This window comes from Elephas maximus, chromosome 16 (genome assembly GCF_024166365.1).
Source record: "Elephas maximus indicus isolate mEleMax1 chromosome 16, mEleMax1 primary haplotype, whole genome shotgun sequence".
Lineage (NCBI taxonomy): Eukaryota > Metazoa > Chordata > Mammalia > Proboscidea > Elephantidae > Elephas > Elephas maximus.
In genome coordinates, this window is record NC_064834.1 from 3065830 (window position 1) to 3091515 (window position 25686).

Sequence of the window (25686 nt, forward strand, 5' to 3'; positions counted from 1 at the left end):
TAATACAGATCAGTTTAAAGCCTGTAGCTCCCCTATCAGCAGTTATAAGCACTACTGTTTTAAGTTTCAAATTCTCCTCTAAGTCTTCAGAAAAGAGGGCTTTTGGAATTTTCAAAATGCCAATGCATCTAAAATAGGAATTTTAAAAGGAAAACTGTTTTAGGTTTAGAGCCCACTCTACCATCATTAAAGGCAGCAACTTCTAGAAATACTCGCTCTATTTCTAGCTCACCTATGGAAAATGCATCAAAAGGATTACCTGCTTTTTTGAAAAGCTTTTCCAAAACATAATCATCATTGTTCCGGTCCTTCACCTCACTCTCGTTTGCAATGTCTTGCTTCTGGTACTGCCTTTTCTTCACCAAGTGTGGAATTCGAGTTCCTTCAAACTTGGCGTCTCTGCAATGCTTAGAGCGCTTAGGCTTCTCCTCCCGTCTCAGACTTTTCTCCAGGGTCTCCTCTTCTACCACATCGTGATGTTTTGTTTTTGACTTGTGCTTATAAAAATGATTCCCCACTTGTCCGTTCTCCGCAAGAGGCTCTGTCTGAACCTGGCGGCTTTCTCCGGTACGGGGCAGACCTTGCTGTTCACCAGTGCTTTCCTCAGCACGTGTCCCACATGTTTTACTGACTCTTGGAGAATCTGAACATTCCCTGTTTCCACTAACCATCAATGGCTCCTCGAGTCTGGGAACTGTATCTACCTGCAAATATTTCTCTTCTAAAAGTGAATCGCAGCTAGTTAGAGCATTGCCTGTTTGAGGGTCACCTTTCACAGGATCGCCGTACTTAGAAGTTGCCGCATGTGCTTCCGCTTCTACAGACTTAGGTTTTTCTTCAGGTGACGTGGCATCATTTGCAGATATATTAGAATCTGGAAATCTTTGACATTTCGGAACGTCACGGTCTATCCCAAAGGCCGGTGGCATTTTTCTTTTTAAATGGCGTTTGGGTGTCTGAACATCTGAACCAGTTCCTTTAAAGGGGAAGAACACAGTTAATGGTTTTCTCTTGCAAAGCTGTAAGGTTTATGGCTTTAAATTAAGTGATTTTATGTAATACCTGCAAAAATAGCACTTGTCTCAGTGCTCTGGGATGGGTCAGGGCTGGTCAGGGTGAACAGCTCATAAAGGTCGTTGGATTTGAAAAATCGCCTTTGTTTGGGATCTTTTAGCACTCTATTGGTTAAAAATTGCTTGAAGATTTGACTAAAAAGATAAAAAATAAACTGGTATTAAACAATGTTTAGCTCTACCCCAAAATCTGAGTTATAAAACAATATAGAAGAAATATGTTAACTGCAGGTGCATAAATGTCTAAATAATCCCCCAAACTTTTAGCCTTTAAAAATCACAATTCAGGAATTACACAGTACTTCAGGTGGGTTGGTAATGCAAAGTTAGAGAATTTAAATGGGCAATAACACCTTATTTACATCCAATGAGCGTTTTCAATCTCCAAGAGTCACCACATTTCAAGAAGCACCGTTTTACACAGCACTCACATGACTCTCAGCCTCTGAGCTGGAAGGGCTGAGTCCCCCTGACTTGGGGACCTGGGGCCCCCTGCCCAGCCCTACTTGGGAACACCTTATGATGGGCTCAGGAAACTATTCCCTGTGCTTTCGAAGATTTCCCTATGACCCAGCTCCCCCTGCTGAGCCAGCCTCTGTGCGGAGGCACCACACCATCATCGGTCTTGCACAGATACCTCCACAGAGCAGCCCAGCCCCTCCCAGTTGCTTATTCTTCAGGCTAAAGCATGGATCTCTAAGAGGATGCTCTTCTCTCAACATGACTCAACTTGTCTCCAGCCCTCTCTCAACAAGGGTCCTCGAAGAACATGCATCATTCCAGGAGTGGCTTGGCTGCATGTGTGGATTGCACCCCCAGGTCCCCCAGGTGAGGAGCTGAGGTAGAGCCCCAAAATAAAATCTTTGTGGGGGAGGGTGAGAAGCTAGCAGTATCTTGACTTTACTGCTGAACTTACCGTTGTCTAAAATGCCCTAGTCATTACACAGGGAGCCGGGGCAACAAATAGGGGTGCCACCTGGTCAGCCTCTCTCCAAGGGACAGTGGAACCGCCAGGGCACACACATCAAGTATACCACATGTGAAAATACCAACACATCAGCATTTCAAGTTTGTCACTTTAAGACATTTTCTGAAAAAGGACGCATGCTATACTAGGTAGGAACGTTTCTCTCAAATAACAATATCAAGTTTACACGTAAGTGGTCCTCAAAGTTTAAGGTAAAAATGATCAAGTTTGAAGAAATTAAAAAAAAAAAAACACACAAAAGCCACCTAAGCTTATTTAAAGGAAAAAAAAAAAAGAACTCACATCCCTTACGTTATATCAACTATTGCTCTAAGATACTTCGGTTCAACACTTGAACAAAAACACTTCTAAAAAATCCCTGGCTCAAAGCCCTGGTGGCCTAATTTCCATATCCTCCACGTGCTGCAGCCAGGAGAGCAGAGGTGAGTACTGACCGGTGGTAAATCTTCTCTTCAATGGTGCCTGCAGTTAGAAGCCTGTACACAGTCACCTGCTTCTTCTGGCCTATTCTCCATGCTCGCTCCCGGGCCTACAGCAAAGAGACACAGCTCAGCAAACGCCCTTCCACAGAGCAGGACTGAAAGGACTGAGCGGAACAACGATGAGCCAGGGGATTCCTTTCACTCTCAAAGTTAGAATTTTGGCTAATGAGGCTGAGCACATCGAAGGAGTCTATTAAGTAGGCTATCAGCCAGGCAACAAAGGTAGGACCGAGACATCTTCACTTGAAAAAAAACGGGTGTTTGTAACTTCACATATTCCCTTTTTACCCCAAATCTAGCAATGAATGCTATGGATAAACTGCTGAAGTCTCTCTGTGATTCTGGAGGGTGCTTTTCATCACAATGAAGACTAGGAAAAAAACCAAAGACACAAGCCGTGTGCTGAAGCTAACTAGAACATCAAAAGACAATCAAGCGCTATCAGTTAAATCCTATTTCTACCGGTACACTAACAAACAAACATACCTGTGTGTCTGTGCTTGGATTCCAGTCGGGGTCATAGATGATGACTCTGTTTGCTCCCGTCAGGTTGACTCCTATGCCGCCCACGCGTGTGGTCAGAAGAAACACGAATATGGATGTGTCCTAGAGGTAAGACACGACACGCGGTATGCACACTGAGGACACGCGACAGCTCCTGGCCTCTGGGTTCACCTATTCTAAGCACGGTAGTCCTCCCAGTATAAGGGATCAGTTACACTAGAGAGCTCTGGAGAATCAAGATCCCATCTCACAGCCCTCTCTTCCAGTGTCACTAATCTTATCAATACTTAAAAATTTGGTTTTAAAGAAGGAATACACATTCTCTGCTTAAATATGCATATGCTCACGTGCACACCCACATGCCCAATAGTCCAGAAGATTCAGAAATGGACAGAGTTAAAAGCAAAAAATCCCTTTCATGGCCTGTTGAATCGCAGGTATAAACACCACTCAGTTTGGTGTGAACGCTCTCATTCCTTTTCCTCTGCACTAAAAAAAACACGCCGGTGAGTCAACCCCGACTCATGGCAACCCCACGTGTGTCAGAGTAGAACTGTGCTCCACAGGGTTTTCAACGGCTAGTTTTTTGGAAGTTGACTGCCAGGCCTTCCTTTTGAGGCGTCTGTGTGGACTTGGGCTTCCGCTCTTTCGGTTACAGCAGCAGACGTTAACTGTGTGCCCCTCAGGGATGACCCCTCTGGGCGGAGCAGCATTATTTGGCTTCACATTTACTCGTTACCTCATTGTACCGTGTAATCAGCGGTTGTCTTGAAGCTATTGTAGTGGTACCGTCCATCTTGAGGTAGGAATACTTTCGGGCTCTTAGGAATACTTCAAGTATGTCCAGCATCTGTTTGGGGTGGAATGAGAGAGAAGAGTTTACGAATCCCATAAACAGCCCCAGAGACTGCTTCTACATTTGCGTCAACAGAGTCACACCTTCACCAGAACAACTTCAGTTCTAAGGGGTTTCTTGCTTTAAGGCAGATAAAGATAACTGGTATAAGAGTATAGCTGGTATTTCCCTACTGTTAATTCTTCCAAGTTCTGTGAATAATCTGGCATTGATTTTGTTCTGGTCCAAACTGACCTGCCCACTAACCATCACATGGTTAATCTTTAAGAAACCAACTTCTGGGACCATCTCTAGAGAACAATCTGAGCTCCCAAAGAGATTTGCAGGCTGCCACCCATCTTTAGAATTAAGAGATATAAGTTATAAAGAACCGACTCGTTCCTTGTATGACGTCTGTTCACTCACCTGTCTTGACTGAGAAAACAGCAATACTCGCTGGCCCTGCTTGTGCCATATTTTCAACAAGGACTCAACGACTATCATTTTCCCAGAGCGTTTCCAGTACCCAAACTGATCTTCCTCTGATTCACCATCCGGAAGGCCTGTGAGATGCCTGGGACCCCCAGAAAACAGATCTGGGTGGTTGCATATTTTCCTTAGGGCTACAAGTCCAGAGAAAATCTATGGTGTAAAAGAACACATGAACTCAGATTACCCCGTGTCAGGCAGTATTCACTTAGGAAGGAAGGGAAGGAGGCTGGTCAATGTGTAACACAAGATAAGTCTTCACCAGCTTCTCAGCTGATGCCCCAATCACAGCATACTAAGAGTTGGAAGAGATCAACCTCCACTTTCTTTTCCCATCAGGACAAGTTCTCTGGAAAAAGAATTCTTTTGGACCAAGCATGTCTATAGGGGCCATACTCGAATGCTGAAAATTTATTTTTCCTCACTAGAAAAAAGGTTATGCAGTTCATACCATTATAAATTTGATATAAAAAACTGACTCATCTTTCACACATCATACATCAAAAATACACCAAGTTAGATTTGGAGACATCAGTCATGTAACTTCATCAAACACACTTAATATTACATTCTCAAGTACCTCACTACAAGTTCTGTAGCTTAGTATATAAGTCAGAGACTGAAGTGTCATTTAGCTTTATGCTTTTATTACATCAGAAAACGTATTTGCACGAAAAATGCAATAATGGGAATGCTGTGGAGGATGGCGTCAACAGCAGAAGGGCACAGGAGGCCAGGCGTGGTGCCAGCCCCAGCAGGGCATGAGGGAAACTTTAACCAAAGGCTCTTTCACAGCTTTCAGAGGACGGCTCAAACCAAGCCACCAGTAAAGCTCAAGCAGGAACATAAATCACAGATTAAGCCAATCATCAAAGGGTTTGCTAGTTTTAAGTGGTAAACCACAGTTAACAATAAAGGATCTGAATACGTCAGGAGCACGTCAAACTCCCCATCCAGCCATCTCTAAGTTGCTTTTCCTCCTCTTGGCCTGTGCTGTTCAGTATAGTGCCCACCACTACAGGGCAACGGAGCCCATGAACCGTGGCTAGTCCTATCAGTACAGTGCCTACCACCACAGGGCGACGGAGCCTGTGAACTGTGGCTAGTCCTATTTGTATGGTGCCCATCACCACAGGGTGAAGGAGCCCGTGAACTATGGCTAGTCCTATCAGTACAGTGCCCACCACCACAGGGCAACGGAGCCCATGAACTGTGGCTAGTCCTATCAGTACAGTGCCCACCACCACAGGGCAATGGAGCCCCATGAACTGTGGCTAGCCCAAACTGAGAAGTGCTCACTGTAAATGCAAAATACAGTCCCACTTTGAAGGACTTAGTACAAGCATTTTAAAAAATATTTCATTAATAATTTTTTATTTTGATTACATAATAAATTGATATTTTGATTATATTGGGTTAAATAAAATACTTTATCAAAATTAATTTCACCTGTTGTCATTTTACCTTTTTTAACATGATTACCAAAAAACATAAAGTTACCTGTGTGGCTTCCATTCAGCATCTATTGGACAGTGCTGACCTAGATCCATCTAAGCTTCCCAACTCTGAGGCACATGAAGAAATTAAGGGGTGACAGATTTCGGAGAGATGAACAGATGCCATTGTTTACGAACCTCCCAGAGATACCAATGACAGACAAAATAGTGAGAGATGGTTAAAAGAACGGAAATTACTTAATCTGGGGAAAAAAAGCATCCAGATTCTACAGAAGTGTCACCATTCATCCCTTTGTCCACCTGAAAGCACGTAAGGCAGACAGTGTGCAGAGGACATGGTGCACTGCCCCCAGGGGGGACAAATGATCCTGGGCCACAGGACCAACCTTAAAGAACACGTGAGGATGAGCCCGCTGACAGAAGGACCTATCCACAGCAGACTGCACTTCAAAGGCCAATTCTGAAAGGATCTCTCAGAAACAATTCTACCTCGACGACAGCAAGGAGAGCCTGGCTGCATTACCATACGTGCCTGTCAGTTTGTCGTACTGTGGAGGCCTGTGTGTTGCTTTGATGCTGGAAGCTATGCCACCAATATTCAGATACCAGCAGGGTCACCCATGAAGGACAGGTTTCAGCTGAACTTCCAGACTAAGACAGACTAGGAAGAAGGACCCGGCAGTCTACTTCTGAAAACCACTAGCCAGTGAAAACCTTATGAATAGCAGCGGAACACTGTCTGAAAGACAGCTGGAAGATGAGCCCCCCAGGTTGGAAGGCACTCAAAAGATGACTGGTGAGGAGCTGCCTCCTCAAAGTAGAGCTGACCTTAATGATGTGGATGGAGTAACGCTTTCTGGACCTTCATTTGCTGATGTGGCACGACTCAAAATGAGAAGAAATAGCTGCAAACACCCATTAATAATCAGAACCTGGAATGTACAAAGTATGAATCCAGGAAAATTGGAAAACGTCAAAAATGAAATGGAACACATAAACATTGATATCCTAGGCATTAGTAAGCTGAAATGGACTGGTATTGGCCACTCTGAATTGGACAATCATATAGTCTACTATGCTGGGAATGACAACTCAAAGAGGAATGGTGTTGCATTCATTGTCAAAAAGAACACTTCAAGATCTATCCTGAAGTACAATGCTGTCAGTGATAGGATAATATCCATACACCTAAAAGGAAGACCAGTTAATATAACTGTTATTCAAATTTACCCACCAACCACTAGGGCCAAAGATGAAGAAATAGAAGATTTTTATCAGCGGCTGCAGTCTGAAATTGATCGAATATGCAATCAAGATGCATTGATAATTACTGGCGATTGGAATGCAAAAGTTGGAAACAAAGAAGAAGGATCAGTAGTTGGAAAATATGGCCTTGGTGACAGAAACAATGCCGGAGATCAAATGATAGAATTTTGCAAGACAAACGACTTCTTCATTGCAAATACCTCCTTGCACCAACATAAACGGTGACTATACACATGGACCTCGCCAGATGGAACACACAGAAATCAAATTGACTACATCTGTGGAAAGAGATGATGGAAAAGCTCAATATCGTAAGTCAGAACAAGGCCACAGGCCGACTGTGGAACAGACCATCAATTGCTCATATGCAAGTTCAAGGTAAAACTGAAGAAAATCCGAGCAAGCCCAGGAGAGCCAGAATATGACCTTGAGTATATCCCACCTGAATTTAGGGACCACCTCAAGAATAGATTTGACACATTGAACACTACTGACTGAAGACCAGACGAGTTGTGGAATGACATCAAGGACATCATCCATGAAGAAAGCAAGAGGTCACTGAAAAGACAGGAAAGAAAGAAAAGACCAAGATCGATGTTAGAGGAGACTCTGAAACTTGCTCTTGAGCGCCGAGCAGCTAAAGCAAAAGGAAGAATTGATGAAGTGAAAGAGCTGAACGGAAGATTTCAAAGGGCCTCTCGAGAAGACAAAGTAAAGTATTATAATGACATGTGCAAAGAGCTGGAGATGGAAAACCAAAAGGGAAGAACACGCTTGGCGTTTCTCAAGCTGAAAGAACTGAAGAAAAAATTCAAGCCTCGAGTTGCAATAGTGAAGGACTCCATGGGGAAAATATTAAACAACACAGGAAGCATCAGAAGAAGATGGAAGGAATACACAGAGTCATTATACCAAAAAGAATTAGTCTATGTTCAACCATTTCAAGAGGTGACATATGATCAGGAACCAATGGTACTGAAGGAAGAAGTCCAAGCTGCTCTGAAGGCATTGGCGAAAAACAAGGCTCCAGGAATTGATGGAATATCAATTGAGATGTTTCAACAAACAGATGCAGCACTGGAGTGCTCACTCGTCTTTGCCAAGAAATATGGAAGACAGCTTCCTGGTCAACTCACTGAAAGAGATCCATATTTATGCCTATTCCCAAGAAAAGTGATCCAACCGAATGTGGAAATTATAGAACAATATCATCAATACCACACTCAAGCAAAATTTTGCTGAAGGTCATTCAAAAACGGCTGCAGCAGTATATCGACAGGGAACTGCCAGAAATTCAAGCTGGTTTCCAAAGAGGATGTGGAACCAGGGATCTCACTGCTGATGTCAGATGGATCCCGGCTGAAGGCAGAGAATACCAGAAGGATGTTTACCTGTGTTTTATTGACTATGCAAAGGCATTAGACTGTGTGGATCACAACAAACTATGGATAACGCTGCAAAAAATGGGAATTCCAGAACATTTAATTGTGCTCATGAGGAACTTTCACTGAAATCAAGAGGCAGTTGTTCGGACAGAACAAGGGGATACTGATTGGTTTAAAGTCAGGAAAGGTGTGCGTCAGGGTTGTATTCTTTCACCATACCTATTTAATCTGTATGCTGAACAAATAATACGAGAAGCTGGGACTATATGAAGAAGAACAGGGCATCAGGATTGGAGGAAGACTCGTTAACAACCTGCGTTATGCAGATGACACAATCTTGCTTGCTGATAGTGAAGAGGACTTGAAGCACTTACTAATGAAGATGAAAGACCACAGCCTTCAGTATGGATTACATCTCAACATAAAGAAAACAAAAATCCTCACAACTGGACCAATGAGCAACATCATGATAAATGGAGAGAAGACTGAAATTGTCAAGGATTTCATTTTACTTGGATCCACAATCAACAGCCATGGAAGCAGTAGTCAAGAAATCAAACGATGCATTGCATTGGGTAAATCTGCTGCAAAGGACCTCTTCAAAGTGTTGAAGAGCAAAGATGTCACCCTGAAGACTAAGGTGCGCCTGACCCAAGCTATGGTATTTTCAATCACATCATATGCATGTGAAAGCTGGACGATGAATAAGGAAGACCGATGAAGAGTTGACGCCTTTCAATTGTGGTGCTAGCAAACAATATTGAATATACCATGGACTGCCAAAAGAAGGAACAAATCTGTCTTGGAAGAAGTGCGGCCAGAATGCTCCTCAGGCAAGTATGGCGAGACTGTGTCTTACATACTTTGGACAGGTTGTCAGGAGGGATCAGTCCCTGGAGAAGGACATCATGCTTGGCAGAGTACCAGGTCAGTGGAAAAGAGGAAGACCCTCAACGAGCTGGATTGGACACAGTGGCTGCAACAATGAGCTCACGCGTAAGGATGTAAGGATGGCGCAGGGCCGGGCAGTGTTTTGTTCTGTTGTGCACAGGGTTGCTATGAGTCGGAATCGACTCAACGGCACCTAACAACAACAACATACTTACTGAACAGACTACACCCACAGGTATTACTGAGTACTGCCAACAGCTATAATGCTGTCATTTACCTACAGAAAATTTTATAAAAATAATTCTTCCTCATGTACCTGCTAACCCCAAGAGTGCAGGGCTGTTTTCCCTATATCCTGTACAGGATCACCAATCCCCGCAGGACTCACTAACCCGTTAGTGATGTCCTTCCACTAGACCACACAGCGTGGGGTGTGGAAACTGAACCATGTCTCTTACTTCTGGAAGGGCTCCAGATTAAGTTAAGGTTCTCACTGAAGTATTTCAAGAGGGTAACAGAGTCCCTGACCTAGTGGCCAGCACATGCATCTGTGTAAAACTAATGCCCAGGTTCCAGCAGACAGCCTTGGCCCCGCCCACAAGACTTAGGTCCTCTGTGTACAGTCAGCTCTCTGCATCTGCACCTGTGGATTCAACCACTGTGGATCAAAATTATTCAGGAAAAAAAAAAGTTCAAAAAAGCAAAACGAATTTGCCGTGCAGTGAGCACCATGCTGAATCCAAGTGAATGAAGGGATGTGTCAGCATCCCCTGCTGTAGCCTCCCACCATCTCACAGACCCTCAGTCTCTCTCCAGCACTCCTTGTTTCCGCATTGTTTGCCTTGTGTCTTGCCATTGTTCCTGGAACGGGATGGTGCTCTATAACAAACATCTACACAGCATTTATGGTGTGTCAGGTACTGCTGTAGCCTCCCACCATCTCACAGACCCTCAGTCTCTCTCCAGCACTTCTTGTTTCCGCATTGTTTGCCTTGTGTCTTGCCACTGTTCCTGGAACGGTATGGTGCTGTATAATGAACATCTACACGGCATTTATGGTGTGTCAGGTACTGTAATTCAGAGACGACTTAAAGTACACAGGAGGATGTGCATAGGTTACATGCAAACACTACGCCATTGTATATAAGGGACTTGAGTATCCACGGATTTTGGCATTCGCGGGCGCTCCTGGAACCAATCCCCCACGGACACCAAGGGATGACTGTATTCCAACCAACTCATTCTTATTTACAGTGCTTTGGGATACTGTGGTGTAGGAAAAGTGTTCTAGAAAGCCAAATTCTATTACACTCCCTATTATTTTTACAATGGGGCTTTTCCGAGAGGATACTACCTAGTAACTTCTGAATTCTGGGCAATAGAAAGCAAGCTTTCTCAGTATCAGAAAGAGGGACCATACAGGAATTCCTTTTACACGCTGGGTCAGTGCGATTTGGGGATATTGTTGTTGTTGCTGTTAGGTGCCGTTGAGTCGGTTCCAACTCATAGCAACCCCATGTACAACAAAATGAAACACTGCCCGGTCCAGCACCATCCTCACAATTGCTGCTATGTTTAAGCTCACTGCTGTAGCCACTGTGTCAATCCATCTCACTGAGGGTTTTCCTCTCTTTCACTGACCCTCTGGTTTTGTCAAAGTACATGAGACAAAGTCTTGCCATCCTTGCTTCTAAGAGCATTCGGGCTGTACTTCTTCCAAGACGGATTTGTTCATACTTTTGGCAGTCCACGGTATACTCAATATTTTTGACCAACACTGTACTTCAATGCATCAATCCTTCTTTGGTCTTCCTTATTCATTGCCCAGCTTTTGCATGCATATGAGGCGACTGAAAATACCACATCATCCCTCATTCCACACTGGTGATATTAGAACTAGAGATTATATCTGGTTTCTAATATCATAGTGGTTCAAAAACTTTTACTGGGATATGCAGTTCCTTTAAGAAGCTGATGAAAGTTATAAATCTCCCCGGAATATATAATTTTGGTCATAATTTCTGTGAAAACCCAACGACATACCCAATGCCTACTCATTTATCAAATAAGAAACTTCTGGAGTAAGAAAAAATACATGGGCTTCACAGTCAAACTTAAGTCTGAATTCTAGCTCCACAGCTTATTCACTGTGCAACCTGGGACCAGTTACATAACGTCTCTGAACCTTAATGTTTTCAAGCTGTGGCTTGATATCTATTACACGAACTGCCGGTGAATGAACTGAGATAACATTATATGAAAAGCCTAGAACATTCAAGGTACTTAAAGGTTAGCTTCCTCTCCTAACCACTTCTCTTGGAGCACAATTCACATCTTCAGATGGCCGGAATCTGCTCTTTGGCTGACCTGCATCTCTCCGTTAAGAATCCTGTAAACTTCTTTGGAATCAATGAAATTCTGATAGACTTCATGCTGTTCATCTGTGAGACGGCAAAATAAAACCTACGGGGGGAAAAACAAACAAACTATAATTTCCAAAAAAATTTCTGATTAAAATAGCAAAAAAAAAGTCCTCATCAAAAAAGCACGTTGTTTGCAATTTTAACAATGTGCCTATAATTAAAAAAAACAAAACCAAAACTGGTTATACGTTTTATAGCTGAACAGAGACAAGGCCACTCCCCTCACCAGCCCTCTCCATTTCTCAAAGGCCCTCACCACAGCCACTTCCACACACCTGACCAGGGGCCACAGCCTCGCAGAACTGTGACCACACTCCTTAACCTTGTCACACAGGTGAAAATCAGAATGAACGAGCAGGTACGCCTGTGCTTTAAGAATTTTTGTTAACTCCTGGATTTACTGACCTGTTCATTTTTATCTGGTAAAGAAAGGCTCATTTTGACATCTGACTTCATTCTCCGCAGCAGGTATGGATTTATGGTATCTCGTAAGACACATGCACACTTATATGCAGTTTTAACCTTTAATAAGAGAATAAGGGGAAAAAAAAATCCCTGTTTTAGTAATACATTTGTTCTTACCTTCCAGCTGATTTCCACTGCTTAAAAAAAAAAAAAAAAAAGACCAAAGGTTGTAGAAAATTGGTTGACACAGCTGGAAGAGCCAGCATAAGTTCCATACGCTCCAATGGGTGGTAGCTTTCATGTTATTATCATTAGTAAAGAGATTCCTCACGTTAACCAAAACAAAACAGAACAACAAAATGGAAAACTGGTAATTTTTGTGCCTTATTTCTCTTCTTGTTTGCTTTAGTTATTATTACATAGTTAAGCCCTAAAGTAAAGATTCATTTGGTTCTTGACCACTCTCTAGGGGAAAAATGCTTTAAAATGAATCTCTGTTTATAATCTTGTATTCTCCAAAAGCTACAAAGGAACGGCTAATCTACAAGACTGAAGATCAAAAGCTAACTCCAGGGCAAAGGACAGTACTGGGAGCCACCAGATAATAAGCAGAGATTACTGCCCACTGGAGACTGACGAGAGTAAGTTCAATAAAATCCCTATGATCCCAGAAATGGAAGGTCACACTGGCCTAAAACAAAGCATATGGTTCTGTAATGGAGCACGGCCACATGAGATGGGTTTTAACTGTACAAAGGCCCACAACCCAGGAAAACCACTCCCTTTGCAATTCACTTAAAGGCAAACAAAGAATTCAATAAATTATTGATACTTAAAAAAAAAACCTACATAGGCTTAACAATTTAGTAAATTACTATTTAATGAAACAAGAAAAAGTCTACCCAAAGTTTAAGAAAATTAGCTGCAAAATAATAAAAAACAAAAAAAGCTTGGCCACAATACAGAAAAATTCATGTTAAAAAAATTTTTATAAGATCCCAAGAACACCTCACTTGAGTCCGTATGCATGTATGTGTGTGGGTTGTGTGTACGTAAATAAAAAAAAAAGTTTTGCTTGAATTAACACATAATAACAAAGAAGTTCAACTAAATCAACAACCTTTAGCTATTATGTAACCTCTTAAATGTGTCATTCAGACATGGATAAAAATTACCTTTAAGATGATAAGGCAGATGTTATGATTTATAATGCAGAGATTATTAAATTTCAGAATTTAACATTACAGCCCTACCAAAAAAGAAAATATATTGTTTAAATTCTTATAAATATATGCAGTGTGTTAAAAAAGTTCTTGCCTCTCTCTATAGACTCCCAACTCCAGCCAACATTTCTCTCCTCCAGAAGGAGTGAGCTGGTCAGTGACGCTGGGTAAACTAGGTGTGTGCTCACAAGCAGCCGGCCTCTTGGCTCTTGCTCTGTCCTGCGTGTCCACCCTGTGAAGAGCTGTTCCTCTGCCCTCTCCCTCCTCTGCTCCTGGACCATGGTGGTGAACTCAAAACGGTCACAGCCCAGTGGCTGGAGGCTGGTCTGCTTTCCACACCTAACTCTCCCAAGGAAGATCTTAAGATCCAGACTAGGGTGGGCCGGGGGAGCAGGGAAGAACAGGAATAAGAACAGAATAACCAGCTGCTGTCAGACGACTCTGACTCATTTGGCCTCAGGTGTGGCAGCGGAGAACTATGCTTCATACGGTTTTCAGTGGCTGATTTTCCATAAGTTTCAGAAGTATATCACCAGTCCTCTCTTCTGAGGTGCCTGTGGGTGGACATTAACTGCCAACCTTCCAGTCACTGCCGATCATGTTAAGCGTTTCCACCACCCAAGGACTCCAGGAACAGAATACCCACTGCTGCCGAGTCGACTGCGACTCGTAGCGACCCTACAGGACAGAGCAAAACTGCCCCATATAGTTTCCAAGGCTGTGATCTTTATGGAAGCAGACTGCCACATCTTTGTCCCGAAGAGCAGCTAGTGGGTATAAACTGCTGACCTTTCACTTAGCAGCTGAGCTCTTTAACCACTGCACCACCAGGGCTCCTTGAGGAACAAAATAGGAAGCCCTATTTCACCCTTGTTCTCCCGCAACCCTACTGGACAGAGTAGAACTGCCCCAGAGGGTTTCCAAGGAGCAGCTGGTGGATTTGAACTGCCAACCTTTTGGTTAGCAGCTGAGCTCATAACCACTGTGACACCAGGGCAACGAAGTTGATCCTTTGTTTCATTCCCACCTGGCTCCTGCGTCTGTCTGTTAGTCAAAAACACATGATGGCAGATGCAGCTGAATGTCTGTAACAATCACCCCCAAACACTCCTCCTCCCCGCGCTGTGCACCTGGCACCTAGTTGAGTGTGCCCACGCTGGGGTAGGTACAGCCCCAGCTCTGCCTCCTCAAGAGCTGAATAACCTCAGGCGAGACTCGTAAGAAGTAAGTCTCAATAACTTTCAGCATGAAATGAAGAGGTTCAACTAGGTGGCTCCTCTGGTTCTTTTTAGTTCTTAAGTTCCCTGCACACAGTTAACATACAAATTCCAGAAGCAACCCATATTTTTAGCTGGTAATACTCTTCCCCCTCACCTTCATCTGCTGTCCAGAAAATCTTTCTTGACCCCCACAAGCTCTGATTACTGCAGCTCTCCTGATCAAAGTCCTCACTACACTGCTGTCTTAGTCATCTAGTGCTGCTATTAACAGAAATACCACAAGTGGATGGCTGAAACAAAGAAAAGTTTATTCTCTCCAGTAGGCCAGAAGTCTGAACTCAGGGCACTGGCTCCGGGCGAAGGCTTTCTCTCTCTGTCAGCTCTGGAGGAAGGTCCTTGTCATTAGTCTTCCCTTGGTCTGGGAGCATCTCAGTGCAGGAATTTCGGGTCCAAAGGACGTACTCTGCTCCCAGCACTGCTTTCTTGGTGGTATGAGGTCCCATGTCTCTCTGCTCACTTTTCTCTTTTATGTCTCAGAGAGACTGGCTTAAGACGCCATCTAATCTTGTAGACCTCATCAACATAACTGCTGCCAATCCATCTTATTAACATCATAGTGACAGGATTTATAACATGTATGAAAATCTCATCAAATGACAAAATGGTGGACAATCACACAATACTGGGAATCATGGCTTAACCAGGTTGACACATATTTCTGGGGGACACAATTAAATCCATGACAACTGTACTGTAGTTATCTTTTCTTTGTCACACTCCCCACTGCCCACCCCTCACTAGACTCCTTTTAGCCCCAGCCTGACACAATATCTGCCAAATGACTACCTTCTTGTGATTCAACAATGCAAGGGAACCACGCTCTTAAACAAAAAGGAGCAAATACACGCAACAAGCCATAGTTTTTCGAAATGAGTCTATTGCCTACTTTAAAAAAAGGTTCTGTGTGGGACATGTTACCTCTGCTCCCAAGGACCTTACGACCTAGAACGGAAAAAAGGTAATGACACAGACTCATGGCACAACGACTTCAACAAAGAAACAGACCATATCTGCATGGTCTCTAAGTATCTTCCCATAATTTACTTATTAATTCCAAAGGAAAAACAGTAACTTCACAGTTTAGAAATCTGGCAAACACCACCTTACCCAAGTAATCAGAGTTAACCACCACCAGCCATGGCACACACTGGCAGCATGTGCCTCTGAATTTGATGCCCCAAGACACATCACTTCCGTGAAAGTCCTGCCAGAACTGAGTTAACCTGAATCTAATCACGAAAAACATAAGACAAACCCAAATTAAGGTATATTCTACAAAATAACTGGCCTATCATCTTAAAATATGCCAAGATCATGAAAGGCAAAAAAAACAACTAAAGGAACCATTCCAGATTAAAGGAGACTAAAGAGACGTGGAAGCTACTGGAACAACTGGCAAAATCTGAATGTCTACAGATTAGGTAACAGAATCTTAACAGTGTTAAATGTCCTCATTTTGATATTTAGGCTGTGGTTATGTACGAGAATGTCCTTGTTCTTAGGAAATAGAATAGTTCCCCCTCTTATCTGAGGTTTTGTTACCCATGGTCAACTGTGGCTCGAAAACGTTAAACAAGTCTGTAGCATGACGAAATCTCACACCGTCCTACTCCGTCATTCATGTAACTTTTATTGTGGAATATTGTTTTAACTGTGCCATTTTATTATTAGTTAGTGTTGTTAATCTCTCACTGTGCCTAATTTACACATTAAACTTTATCATAGGTATGTATGGATAGGAAAAACAGTAAATATACGGCTCAGTACTAGCCGAGCCTTCAGGCATCCACAAGGGGTCTTGGAACGTATCCTCCGCCAATAAGGGGGGACCATTGTACACACTGAAGCATGTGTAGGAATCAGGGGTATGATGTCTGTAACTTTCCAATGATTCAGAGAAAAAATTAGCATTAATTTGTGTACAAAAATAGAGAGGCAGAGGAGAATGGTAAAGTAAATGTGGCAAAATGTTAGCAAAATGCCAACAACTGGTAAATCCACGGGAGTTTTTTTGTTTTACAATTCTCTCAACTTTCTGTTAAGTTTGAAATTACTTCAAAATAAAAAGTTTAAAAAAAAGGAATGTTATAAACGAAAGACAACAGGGACTCAGAGAAGGAAGAGAGGGCCCTTACTCACAAAGTTAATTAAAAATCAAAAAGTTAATTAAGAATAGTTGTTGCCACTTCTTTAATTTTAGAGGCCTAAAATTATTATTATTTTTGAACATTTTATTGTGGTTTGGGTGAAAGTTTACAGAGCACATTAGTTTCCCATTCAACAATTTGTACACATTTTGTTCCGTGACATCAGTTGCAATCCCCTCACTGTGACCGCACGCTCTACCCACTTCCTCCCTGGGTTCCCCGTTTCCATCCTCTCATCTTTCCTGCCCCTTCCTGCCTTCTGAGCTTTGTTTGTGGGCAAATGCCGCCCTTTTGGTCTTGTGAGGTTGATTGTTCTGAGGAGCACGTTCCCCATGGGTGTCACTGTTCACTTACGGGCCTGTCTCTCGTTTGGCTGAAAGGCCATCTCCGGGAGTGGGTTTAGTTCCAGGTATGATGAGTGTCATAGTTCTGGGGGTTCCAACAGTCTCTATCAGTCCAGTAAGTCTGCTCTTTTTTATTAATTTGAGTTTTGTTCTGTATTTTTCTCCCACTCTGTCCAGGACCTTCTATTGTGATCCCAGTGAGAATGGTAGTGGTATCTGGGTACCATTTAGTTCTGGTCTAGTGGAGGCTGTGGCTCATGTGGTCCATTAGTCCTCTGGACTAATTATTTCTTTTGAGTCTTTGATTTTCTTCATTCTTCTTTGCTCCAGATGGGAAAAGACCACTAGCTGTATCTTAGATGGCCACTAACAAACTTTTAAAGCCCCAGTCGCTACTTGCCAAAGTAGGATATAGAACCCTATCTTTATGGAGTATGTTATGCCACATGACCTAGATGTCCCCTGAGACTATGGTCCTAAGCCCTCAAGCCCAGTATCCCAGTCTCTCAAGGTGTTTGGTTATGGCTAAGGAGTTTTCATAACTGTGCCCCGTGTGCTCTATTATATACAGGGATATATTTGTAAAACATACAAAAACGTATATAGAAATATCCTCTGCCCAACCTATATATGCTTGCAGGTATACTCCCATACGTCCTCCTATACCTATTTAGCTCACATATCTACCTATGTATCCACTCATAAATCGTTTATTACTACTGTTATTGCAGGACTGTATATGTAACAGTATTTACCATTGTTTCCTTTTACTCTTGTGTTCCTCCCAGTGTCTTCCTTTACCTTGGTCATGTTGTGCTGCCATCCTCCTTACTGTGTATTGCCTATCCCTTCACCCAAGTGAATACATGCCTACTATCTAGTTAGTGGAAACCCTGGTGGTGTAGTGGTTAAGAGCTACAGCTGCTAACCAAAGGGCTGGCAGTTTGAATCCACCAAGTGCTCCTTGGAAACTGTATGAGGCAGTTCTGATCTGTCCTATAGGGTCACCGTGAGTTGGAATTGACTCCATGGTAATGGGTTTGGGATCCAGTTAGTGATTTTCCCTTCCTCCCCATCCCATCCCTGGTTATCATCAAAGAATGTTTCTTTCTGTGTGTAAACCTTTTCTCATATAATATCTGTCCTTCTGTGATTGACTTATTTCACTCAGCATGATGTCCTCCTGGTTTGTCCATGTTGTGAGATGTTTTGCAATTCATTGTTATTCTTTAATGTTGTGTAGTATTCCATTGTGTGTATGTGCTATAATTTGTTTACCCATTCATCCACTGATGGGCACTTAGTTCGTTTCTATCTTTTTGCTACTGCGGACATAGTTGCAATAAACATGAGTGCATGAGTGTGTATACATCCATTCATTTCACCACTCTTATTTCTCTAGGATATATTCCTAGGAGTGGGACTGCTGGATCATACGGTATCTCTGTTTCTAAGATTCTTTTTCTAATTATACTTTCCAAAACATTGGAACTTTTCTCTAGGTGGAACGCTTCCCTTCTAGCTTGACCACAACCTGTCAGGTGCAGGCCCCACCTGAGTAGGGGCTTCGCAGAGGCCCCACCCTCATCATGGCTGGAACCCCCTCAAGCTTAGTAGACATCCTTTCTTAGTACTCTACTACCAATCCGAAGTGCAAATGCCCAAAACTGCCCTCCCATCAGCATCACCTCCTGATGGCGGTTCCGGTGCAAACCCATTCTACCAGTCACCTGGGCCTAAAGCCACGGGTCTGCTGCAGCAGCCTCCCATCTCCCGAATTTCCTTTACTGGTCTCCACATCCTGATTGCTCTGCCTAAAAAATGCCACCTGGGCCTCTTCTCTTCCTCTTCTTTCTCAGGACCATCCTCCAAGTCTAGGTCCCAGTCCCCATCACCCTTATCCCCATCAATTCCTGCAGGTCCCCTCCTGTACGTGCCCTGCACCCTGAGTAACCCTCCTAGGATAGCGCTACCCCCCGCCTCCGGCTCAAACATTCAGTGGCTCCTCACTCAGCGCCTCTGCCTCTGCCTCCCTTCCAAGCTCTGTCAGCAGCATCCACAGCCTTCCCATGGCTCTCCCATAAGCACCTCCACCCCAAAGGAGTGGTCTCGTCACTGCCCACGGCCACAGAGCATGGCTGCGGTCACATCTGTCCCTCATCCAGAATGCCCTTTCTCCTCTTGGCCCATTTTCCAAGAATCAAGTTAAAGTATGCACAGCTCCTAAGTGTTCCCAGAAGAATCCAGTCCTCCCTGGTGTCCTACTTTCTAAGCTTCACACCACCTTATAAGATGCACTACCCGGATTTGCACTGCTATATACTGTCCAGGACTGATTCATTACTGATTTATAATTTCCGACAGCTCCAGGAACAATCAACACCAAATCATTTAATTCTATTTTTTATATTTTATTCTAAGTGAATATTTTACATGATTTTAAAAACCTCATCAGGAAACCCTTGTGATTTTAGCAGACACCAGTTTACAAACCTGACTATTCCCCTTAGATCCTGGATGACTCAGCTACAAGGCTATTTAGTAGAAACATTTTAAATATTCAGATGCCAAAAGTATTACCTGCCTAGTAGTTACCTGCACTGGGGAAGCGTTTGAATACCCCCCCATGGTGATGGGGACAGAGAACTGCTCCATGAATACCGGCAACGTTCCTAACTTTCCCGGGAAGACAAAGTCAAAGAGCGACCACAGCTCTCGGAGGTTATTCTGCATCGGTGAGCCCGACAAGATGATGCGATGAGGGGTGCGGAACTATGTGGGGAAAGAAAATACCGTAACAATTAAATTCACCTTTCAGCAGAGAACCATCGTTCCTATCCCAGACACTCCTGCACGCTACTGTTGTTGAACACATTTGTGTCACTTCAGTTTTTATGTCACTTTGGTCCTCTCCAAAAGACAGACATTTCTGTAATTATAATTCTTCAATTACATACAGATGAAAAAACGGGGAAAAGCGTTTTCTTCATGTTCAAGGCGAGTAATAAGGAATAGGGTTGGATCTGATAACATTCTAACAATCGGCTGCGATAAGAGACATTAAGTAATGTGAGCAGTTAGAGTGAAAAAAATAAGTGCAATAATAAGGAATTTTTTACATTATGACAACAATGTGTATTTTATTTATTATTAATATTTTTTAAAAATGTGTATTTTAAATTTCTTACGCAAAGGCACCAAACCAAAAAAAACCAAACCCACTGCCCTCAAGTCGCTTGCGACTCCTAGCGACCCTATAGGACAGAGTAGAACTGCCCCATCGAGTTTCCAAGGAGCGCCTGGCGGATCTGAACTGCCAACCTCTTGGTTAACAGCCGTAGCACTTAACCACTATGCCACTAGGGTTTCAACGCAAAGGCCCAAGATTCAGTCACTATGTTACTAAAAGCAGACGGTTTAACCAGCGGGAAATCCCCGTTAGAAGAGGCCGTACCTGTTTGCAAGCAAGGGTAATGGCAGCATTTGGGTTTCGAATTTTGTGTCCTTCATCCAAGATCACGTAATGCCAGTCGTGCCTGCTAATGTCATCCTGCATCAGTCGAATGTAGGAGTAGGAAGTGATCAAGATTCCATGATAACGAGCAATATCTCGAATTAGTTTCTCCTAAAACCACAATAAAATGATAAAGTCAATTTTAAATAAGTTAAATAAGCGTGACTCTTAAAGTGATGACTTTTCATCATAATTCAATCCAAAGCATTTTGTAAACACATACAAATATGAACATAAGACGTATAATCATAATTATACACTGTCAGCACTGGAAGTTTACAGTTAATTCGCCAACTGGTTAACACTGACTAACACATACCCACTGATGTAGGAGACCTCAGAATAAGACTAGTAAGAGTTACAACATGTAAATACTTACCTATTTTTATTTTTCTAAAACATTCGTTGTGTCCATCCTTATTAAACTTAAAACAAGGTAAATGGAAAGGGATTTAATATTTTAAAGCAAAAGAAGAAAAACGAAAGAAAAGCCCAGAGGACAAGAAGATTAATCTAGGAGTTCTAACGATGTTTAGCGTTAGAATTCCAGGACAGAGTGGAAAGGATATAGAAGCAGTAATTTTTTTTAAACGATAGAAGAAAAATTCCATAAAATGAGGACAGACTTGAGTCTATAGAGCAAAACACCCCACAGAGTGCCAGGAAGAAACATGGAAAAAAGACATACACCTAGGCATATCCTACTTAAATATCTGAGTCCAAAGATACAGAAAAATAAAGAGAAAATGCCATAGCTTCTAGTCAGAACAAAACAGGAAAAGGAAGGTTCCCTACAGAGGAAAAAGAATCTGCCTGGACTGGGCATCTTTTCTGTAACACTAGAAGTGTCAGAAAGCCAAGGGAATGCTATGGATTGAACTGTGTTCCCCTCAAATAAATTTAGTAAGCCCTAACCTCTATGCCTGTGGTTACAATCCCATTTGGGAATGGGTTGTCTTTGTAATGTTAATGAGACAGGAGTGTCTTGAGTCAATCTCTTACAGAATATCAAAAGAGCAAATCAGGACAAGCAAGCAGAGATAGGAGAAGACTGAGGCCAAGCCACAGAGAGATCTCCAAAAACAGAAGCTAAAGAGACAAGGGCTTCCCCCAGAGCTGACAGGGAAAGAAAGCCTTCCCCTAGATCCGGTGCCGGAATTCAGACTTACAGCCTCCTAAATTGTGAGAGAATGAATTTCTGTTTGTTAAAGCCACCCAATTGTGGTATTTCTGTTATAGAAGCACTGGATAACTAAGACAGAATATCTTTACGTAATTCTAAGGGGGGAAAAGGGTGGCCCCTGGAATTCCGTATCTAACCAACTAGCAGTCATACTTGACAGAAACGTAAATATATAAATTCCACTTCCAGACATGACCAAAAACAAAACCCACTGCTGTCGAGTTGATTCCAACTCATAGTGACCCCAGACACAACAGGACTCAAAAGTAAACTGCCTAGAGATTGGTGGTGCAGAGAGTTAACGTTCTTGGCTAACAGAACACCCAGAGATACCTCAGAGCAAAGGTCTGGCGATCTACTTCCAAAAAAACAGCCACTGAAAACCCTATGGAGCACTGTTCTATTCTGACACACATGGGGCTGCCACCAGTTAGAATTACCTTGACGGCAACTGATTATATCCAGACAATGGGGCAGTGGAGTCATTAAAAGACCAAGATAGCTTTACATGGACTGAAAAGGAGGATGCAGGATGCCGTAAGCGGAAACGGCACCCCGCAGAACAGCACACTGTGGTGGTTCACAGCCCTGAGCGCTCCAGAGGTAGTCCCCGACTCAGGACATATTCGAGCTATTTTAAAACGCACTTACAATTGTTTTTTTTTGCGGGGGGGGGGTATATTTTATCTTTAGTAATGGAGTCCTGGTGGCACAGTGGTTAAATGAAAGGTCAGCGGTTCAGACCCGCCAGTCACTCCATAGAAGAAAGATGTGACAGTCTGCTTCCATAAAGATTTACAGCCTTGGAAGCCCTACAGGGGCGTTCTACCCTGTCCTACAGGGTAGGTGGCTGTGAGTCTTAATCAACTCAATGGCAATGGGTGGGAATCATCAGTAATATGTATGTAAGTATATATTAAAACATATTTGCAAGTTTATACGTAATGTTTCCAGCCCCCAAAGACAAAAAGATGGGATTTATAAAGGTACTGGTAATAAAAGGCAATAATAATGAATAAGTTAAAAAAAAAAAAAAAAAAAAGAGGTGTTTGATTTATATCAGAACTGACTTGCAACAGTGTCGACGGAATTCCGTTCTAAGTTGGGGACTTCCTGTATATCCTACGAGATACATTTCTCATAGAACCTCTTTGAGAAAGGACATAGGCACTGTGTTACGAACCGTCACTGTGAAGATGAGGAAACTGGCTCAGAGATCGTAAATAAGGTACCAGGTCGTGCTGCTGTCAGCGGTGGAGTCAGATTTGAATGCAGAAAGGCAGTCAGCTCCAGAGCTAGCACTGCCAAATATTAGGCTACACTGCCGCTTATTAAACCATAAAAGAAAAAAGTTTAAAAGGGGAAATTGTATTTAATATACAATTATTTCTTAAAATAAATCAAAACATAATAGTTAAGCCTAAATGAATACTAAAACATTGTTTTAAATATTAACGCAACTTGTTACGAAAAGGGAGCCCTGGTGACACAGCAGTTAAGAATTTGGTTACTAACCAAAACGTCAGCAGTTTGAGTCCACCAGCTGCTCCTTGGAAACCCTATGGAGCAGTTCTAGTCTGTCCTAAGGGTGGCTGTGAGTCAGGATTGTCTCAACGGTAATGGGCTTGGTTAAGAAAGGATTCTAAAATACAAAAAGGTATATATATATATATATATATATTTTTTTTTTAATAATTTTTATTGAGCTTTAAGTGAATGTTTACAAATCAAGTCAGTCTGTCACATATAAGCTTATACACACCTTACTCCATACTCCCACTTACTCTCCCCCCAATGAGTCAGCCTGCTCCCTCCTTCAGCCTCTCCTTTCGGGACCGTCTTGTCAGTTTCTAACCCTTTCTACCCTCCCATCTCCCCTCCAGACAGGACATGCCAATACAGTCTCAAGGGTCCACCTGATACAAGGAGCTCACTGTTAGTCAGCATAAAAAGGTATATATTTTTAAGTGATACTATAATTTCAGTTTAGTTTAACAAAGGTTAGAGTGAGATTAGGGGAAAATAAAAGTGTACAAAAAACTCATATTATGCAAGGATGGAAATGGGGTTAATATATACTGTTTAATTCTTAAACTCCATAGAAATATATGTTCAAATACATTTCTAAAAAAAATATTAAGCCTATCTATTGACTAACAGTTGCATTTCAGCATGTATTGTTGTTAGATACTGTCAAGTCCATTTTCAACTCAAAGCAACCCCCTGTGACAGAGCAGAACTGCCTCACATGGTTTTCTAGGCTACAATCTTCACAGGAACAGACTGCCAGGTCTTCCTCCTTAGCCACTGCACGACCCTGCACCACCAGGGCTCACTAAAGGTAGTCCCTGGCTTACGGTGTATTCACGTTATGATGAATTGCACTTACGACCATCTGTTTTTCTTCTTTTTGGTACATCTTATCATCAGTAATATGTACTATGTACAGTGTTGCAGCATGTAATTTGCTGCTGTTATCATTCTCAGATGTTCACTCACAAATGTTCAATATTATGATTTATAAAGATCCTGGTAATAATAATGAAAAAAAAAAAAGAGATTCAGCTTACTTCAGAACTGACTTATGACAGAGTCGTTGGAAGGGAACCCTGCTGTAAGTCAGGGACTACCTATGTTAGAAAAGAAATAGAATGTAGAACTATTAAACCAGTAAGAGGAAAAAGTAGCAGAAAACAGCAAAAATCAGGAAAAGAAAATATAATAGAGAGAGTAGGTTTAATATTAGCCATATTGGGGTGTCGCCTGTGAGAGTGGGTTATAACAAGACTTCCCAATAGCAAGCAAGACGTTCAACAGACTTGCACTGATGGCTGAAAATAAGGGAATTATCAATGACATACTAAGGAAATGCAAACAAAAAGGGCAGGATTGACAATGTAAATAGCAGACAAGAAGAACTCAAGAGGCTGCTTCATATTTTAAAGGAGACAACATGCTGACAGAGGAGAGTCATGACCCTCCACCTATCAAAAAGCACCACAACACAACAGAAAAGCAAACTCTAGAAGTGTATGGACAAAGCCACGTGGCCAAACCCTGCTGGGAGGCCCAAAGACAGCCTCTCTCAGAATCTGACGGATCAGAAGAGACAAATGAAGACTAAAGAAAGTTAAAAGTTTAAAAATTAGGGTATGAAGGATTTGGATATCACCATCGGCGAGCTCCTTTTAATAGCTGTCATAAGAGTTCTAGATCACACAAAAAATACTCATTCTGCTTCAATACTCTATTAAGAAAGACTTAAACTAATGCAGTCAACTCAAGCTGCTAAAAAAGAGAGAACAGGATAAAAACAAAAATTAGCTGTTCTTAAAGAAAAAAACTGGTAACACTGATAAAGCAAAAAACTGAAAGACCGAACAAAACAGACAAACCTGTGAAAAAGCAGGACCAAAGACAAGACTCAGATACACAGCATTAGAAGGATCAGAAGGACGAGTTCAGACACAGAGAACACGAATGTCAGCCAAGTACCAAGTGTGACTTAATGGTGCACAAATCCAAACAGTTTGATGAAAGACAATTTTCAAAAAGCAAAATAACAAAATGAACTCAAGGAAAGTTAGACAAACCGAACAGATGAACAAAGAACTTGAAAAGGATGTTACTCTCAGCCCACCGGAAGTGTACCAGACCCAAATGGTCTCATGAGGGAAAAGGGAGAGACGGTTCCTGTTATCCAACTGTTCCCACCCACAGACAGACGGAATGCACCCCAGATCGCTGCTGTAAGACTCAGAGCCTGGTTTTCCCGGTGGACGGATGCAGCATCCCGC

The 25686-nt window shown here is 42.4% G+C and overlaps 1 protein-coding gene across 3 annotated transcripts in view; it reads right to left on the minus strand.

Annotated features, from left to right (window-relative positions):
- Positions 1-25686, minus strand: part of ERCC6 (ERCC excision repair 6, chromatin remodeling factor) — a 103168-nt gene that overhangs the window by 17479 nt on the left and 60003 nt on the right. For all 3 annotated transcript variants that reach the window (XM_049854756.1, XM_049854754.1, XM_049854755.1), the window contains 10 exons: positions 20647-20817; positions 19788-19964; positions 12199-12315; positions 11738-11833; positions 4309-4524; positions 3787-3897; positions 3030-3149; positions 2496-2590; positions 1063-1208; positions 260-976 (listed from right to left, as the gene is read on the minus strand). In XM_049854756.1, the coding sequence (XP_049710713.1) occupies positions 260-976; positions 1063-1208; positions 2496-2590; positions 3030-3149; positions 3787-3897; positions 4309-4524; positions 11738-11833; positions 12199-12315; positions 19788-19964; positions 20647-20817 (1966 nt within the window). The remainder of the gene's footprint in view (positions 1-259; positions 977-1062; positions 1209-2495; positions 2591-3029; positions 3150-3786; positions 3898-4308; positions 4525-11737; positions 11834-12198; positions 12316-19787; positions 19965-20646; positions 20818-25686) is intronic.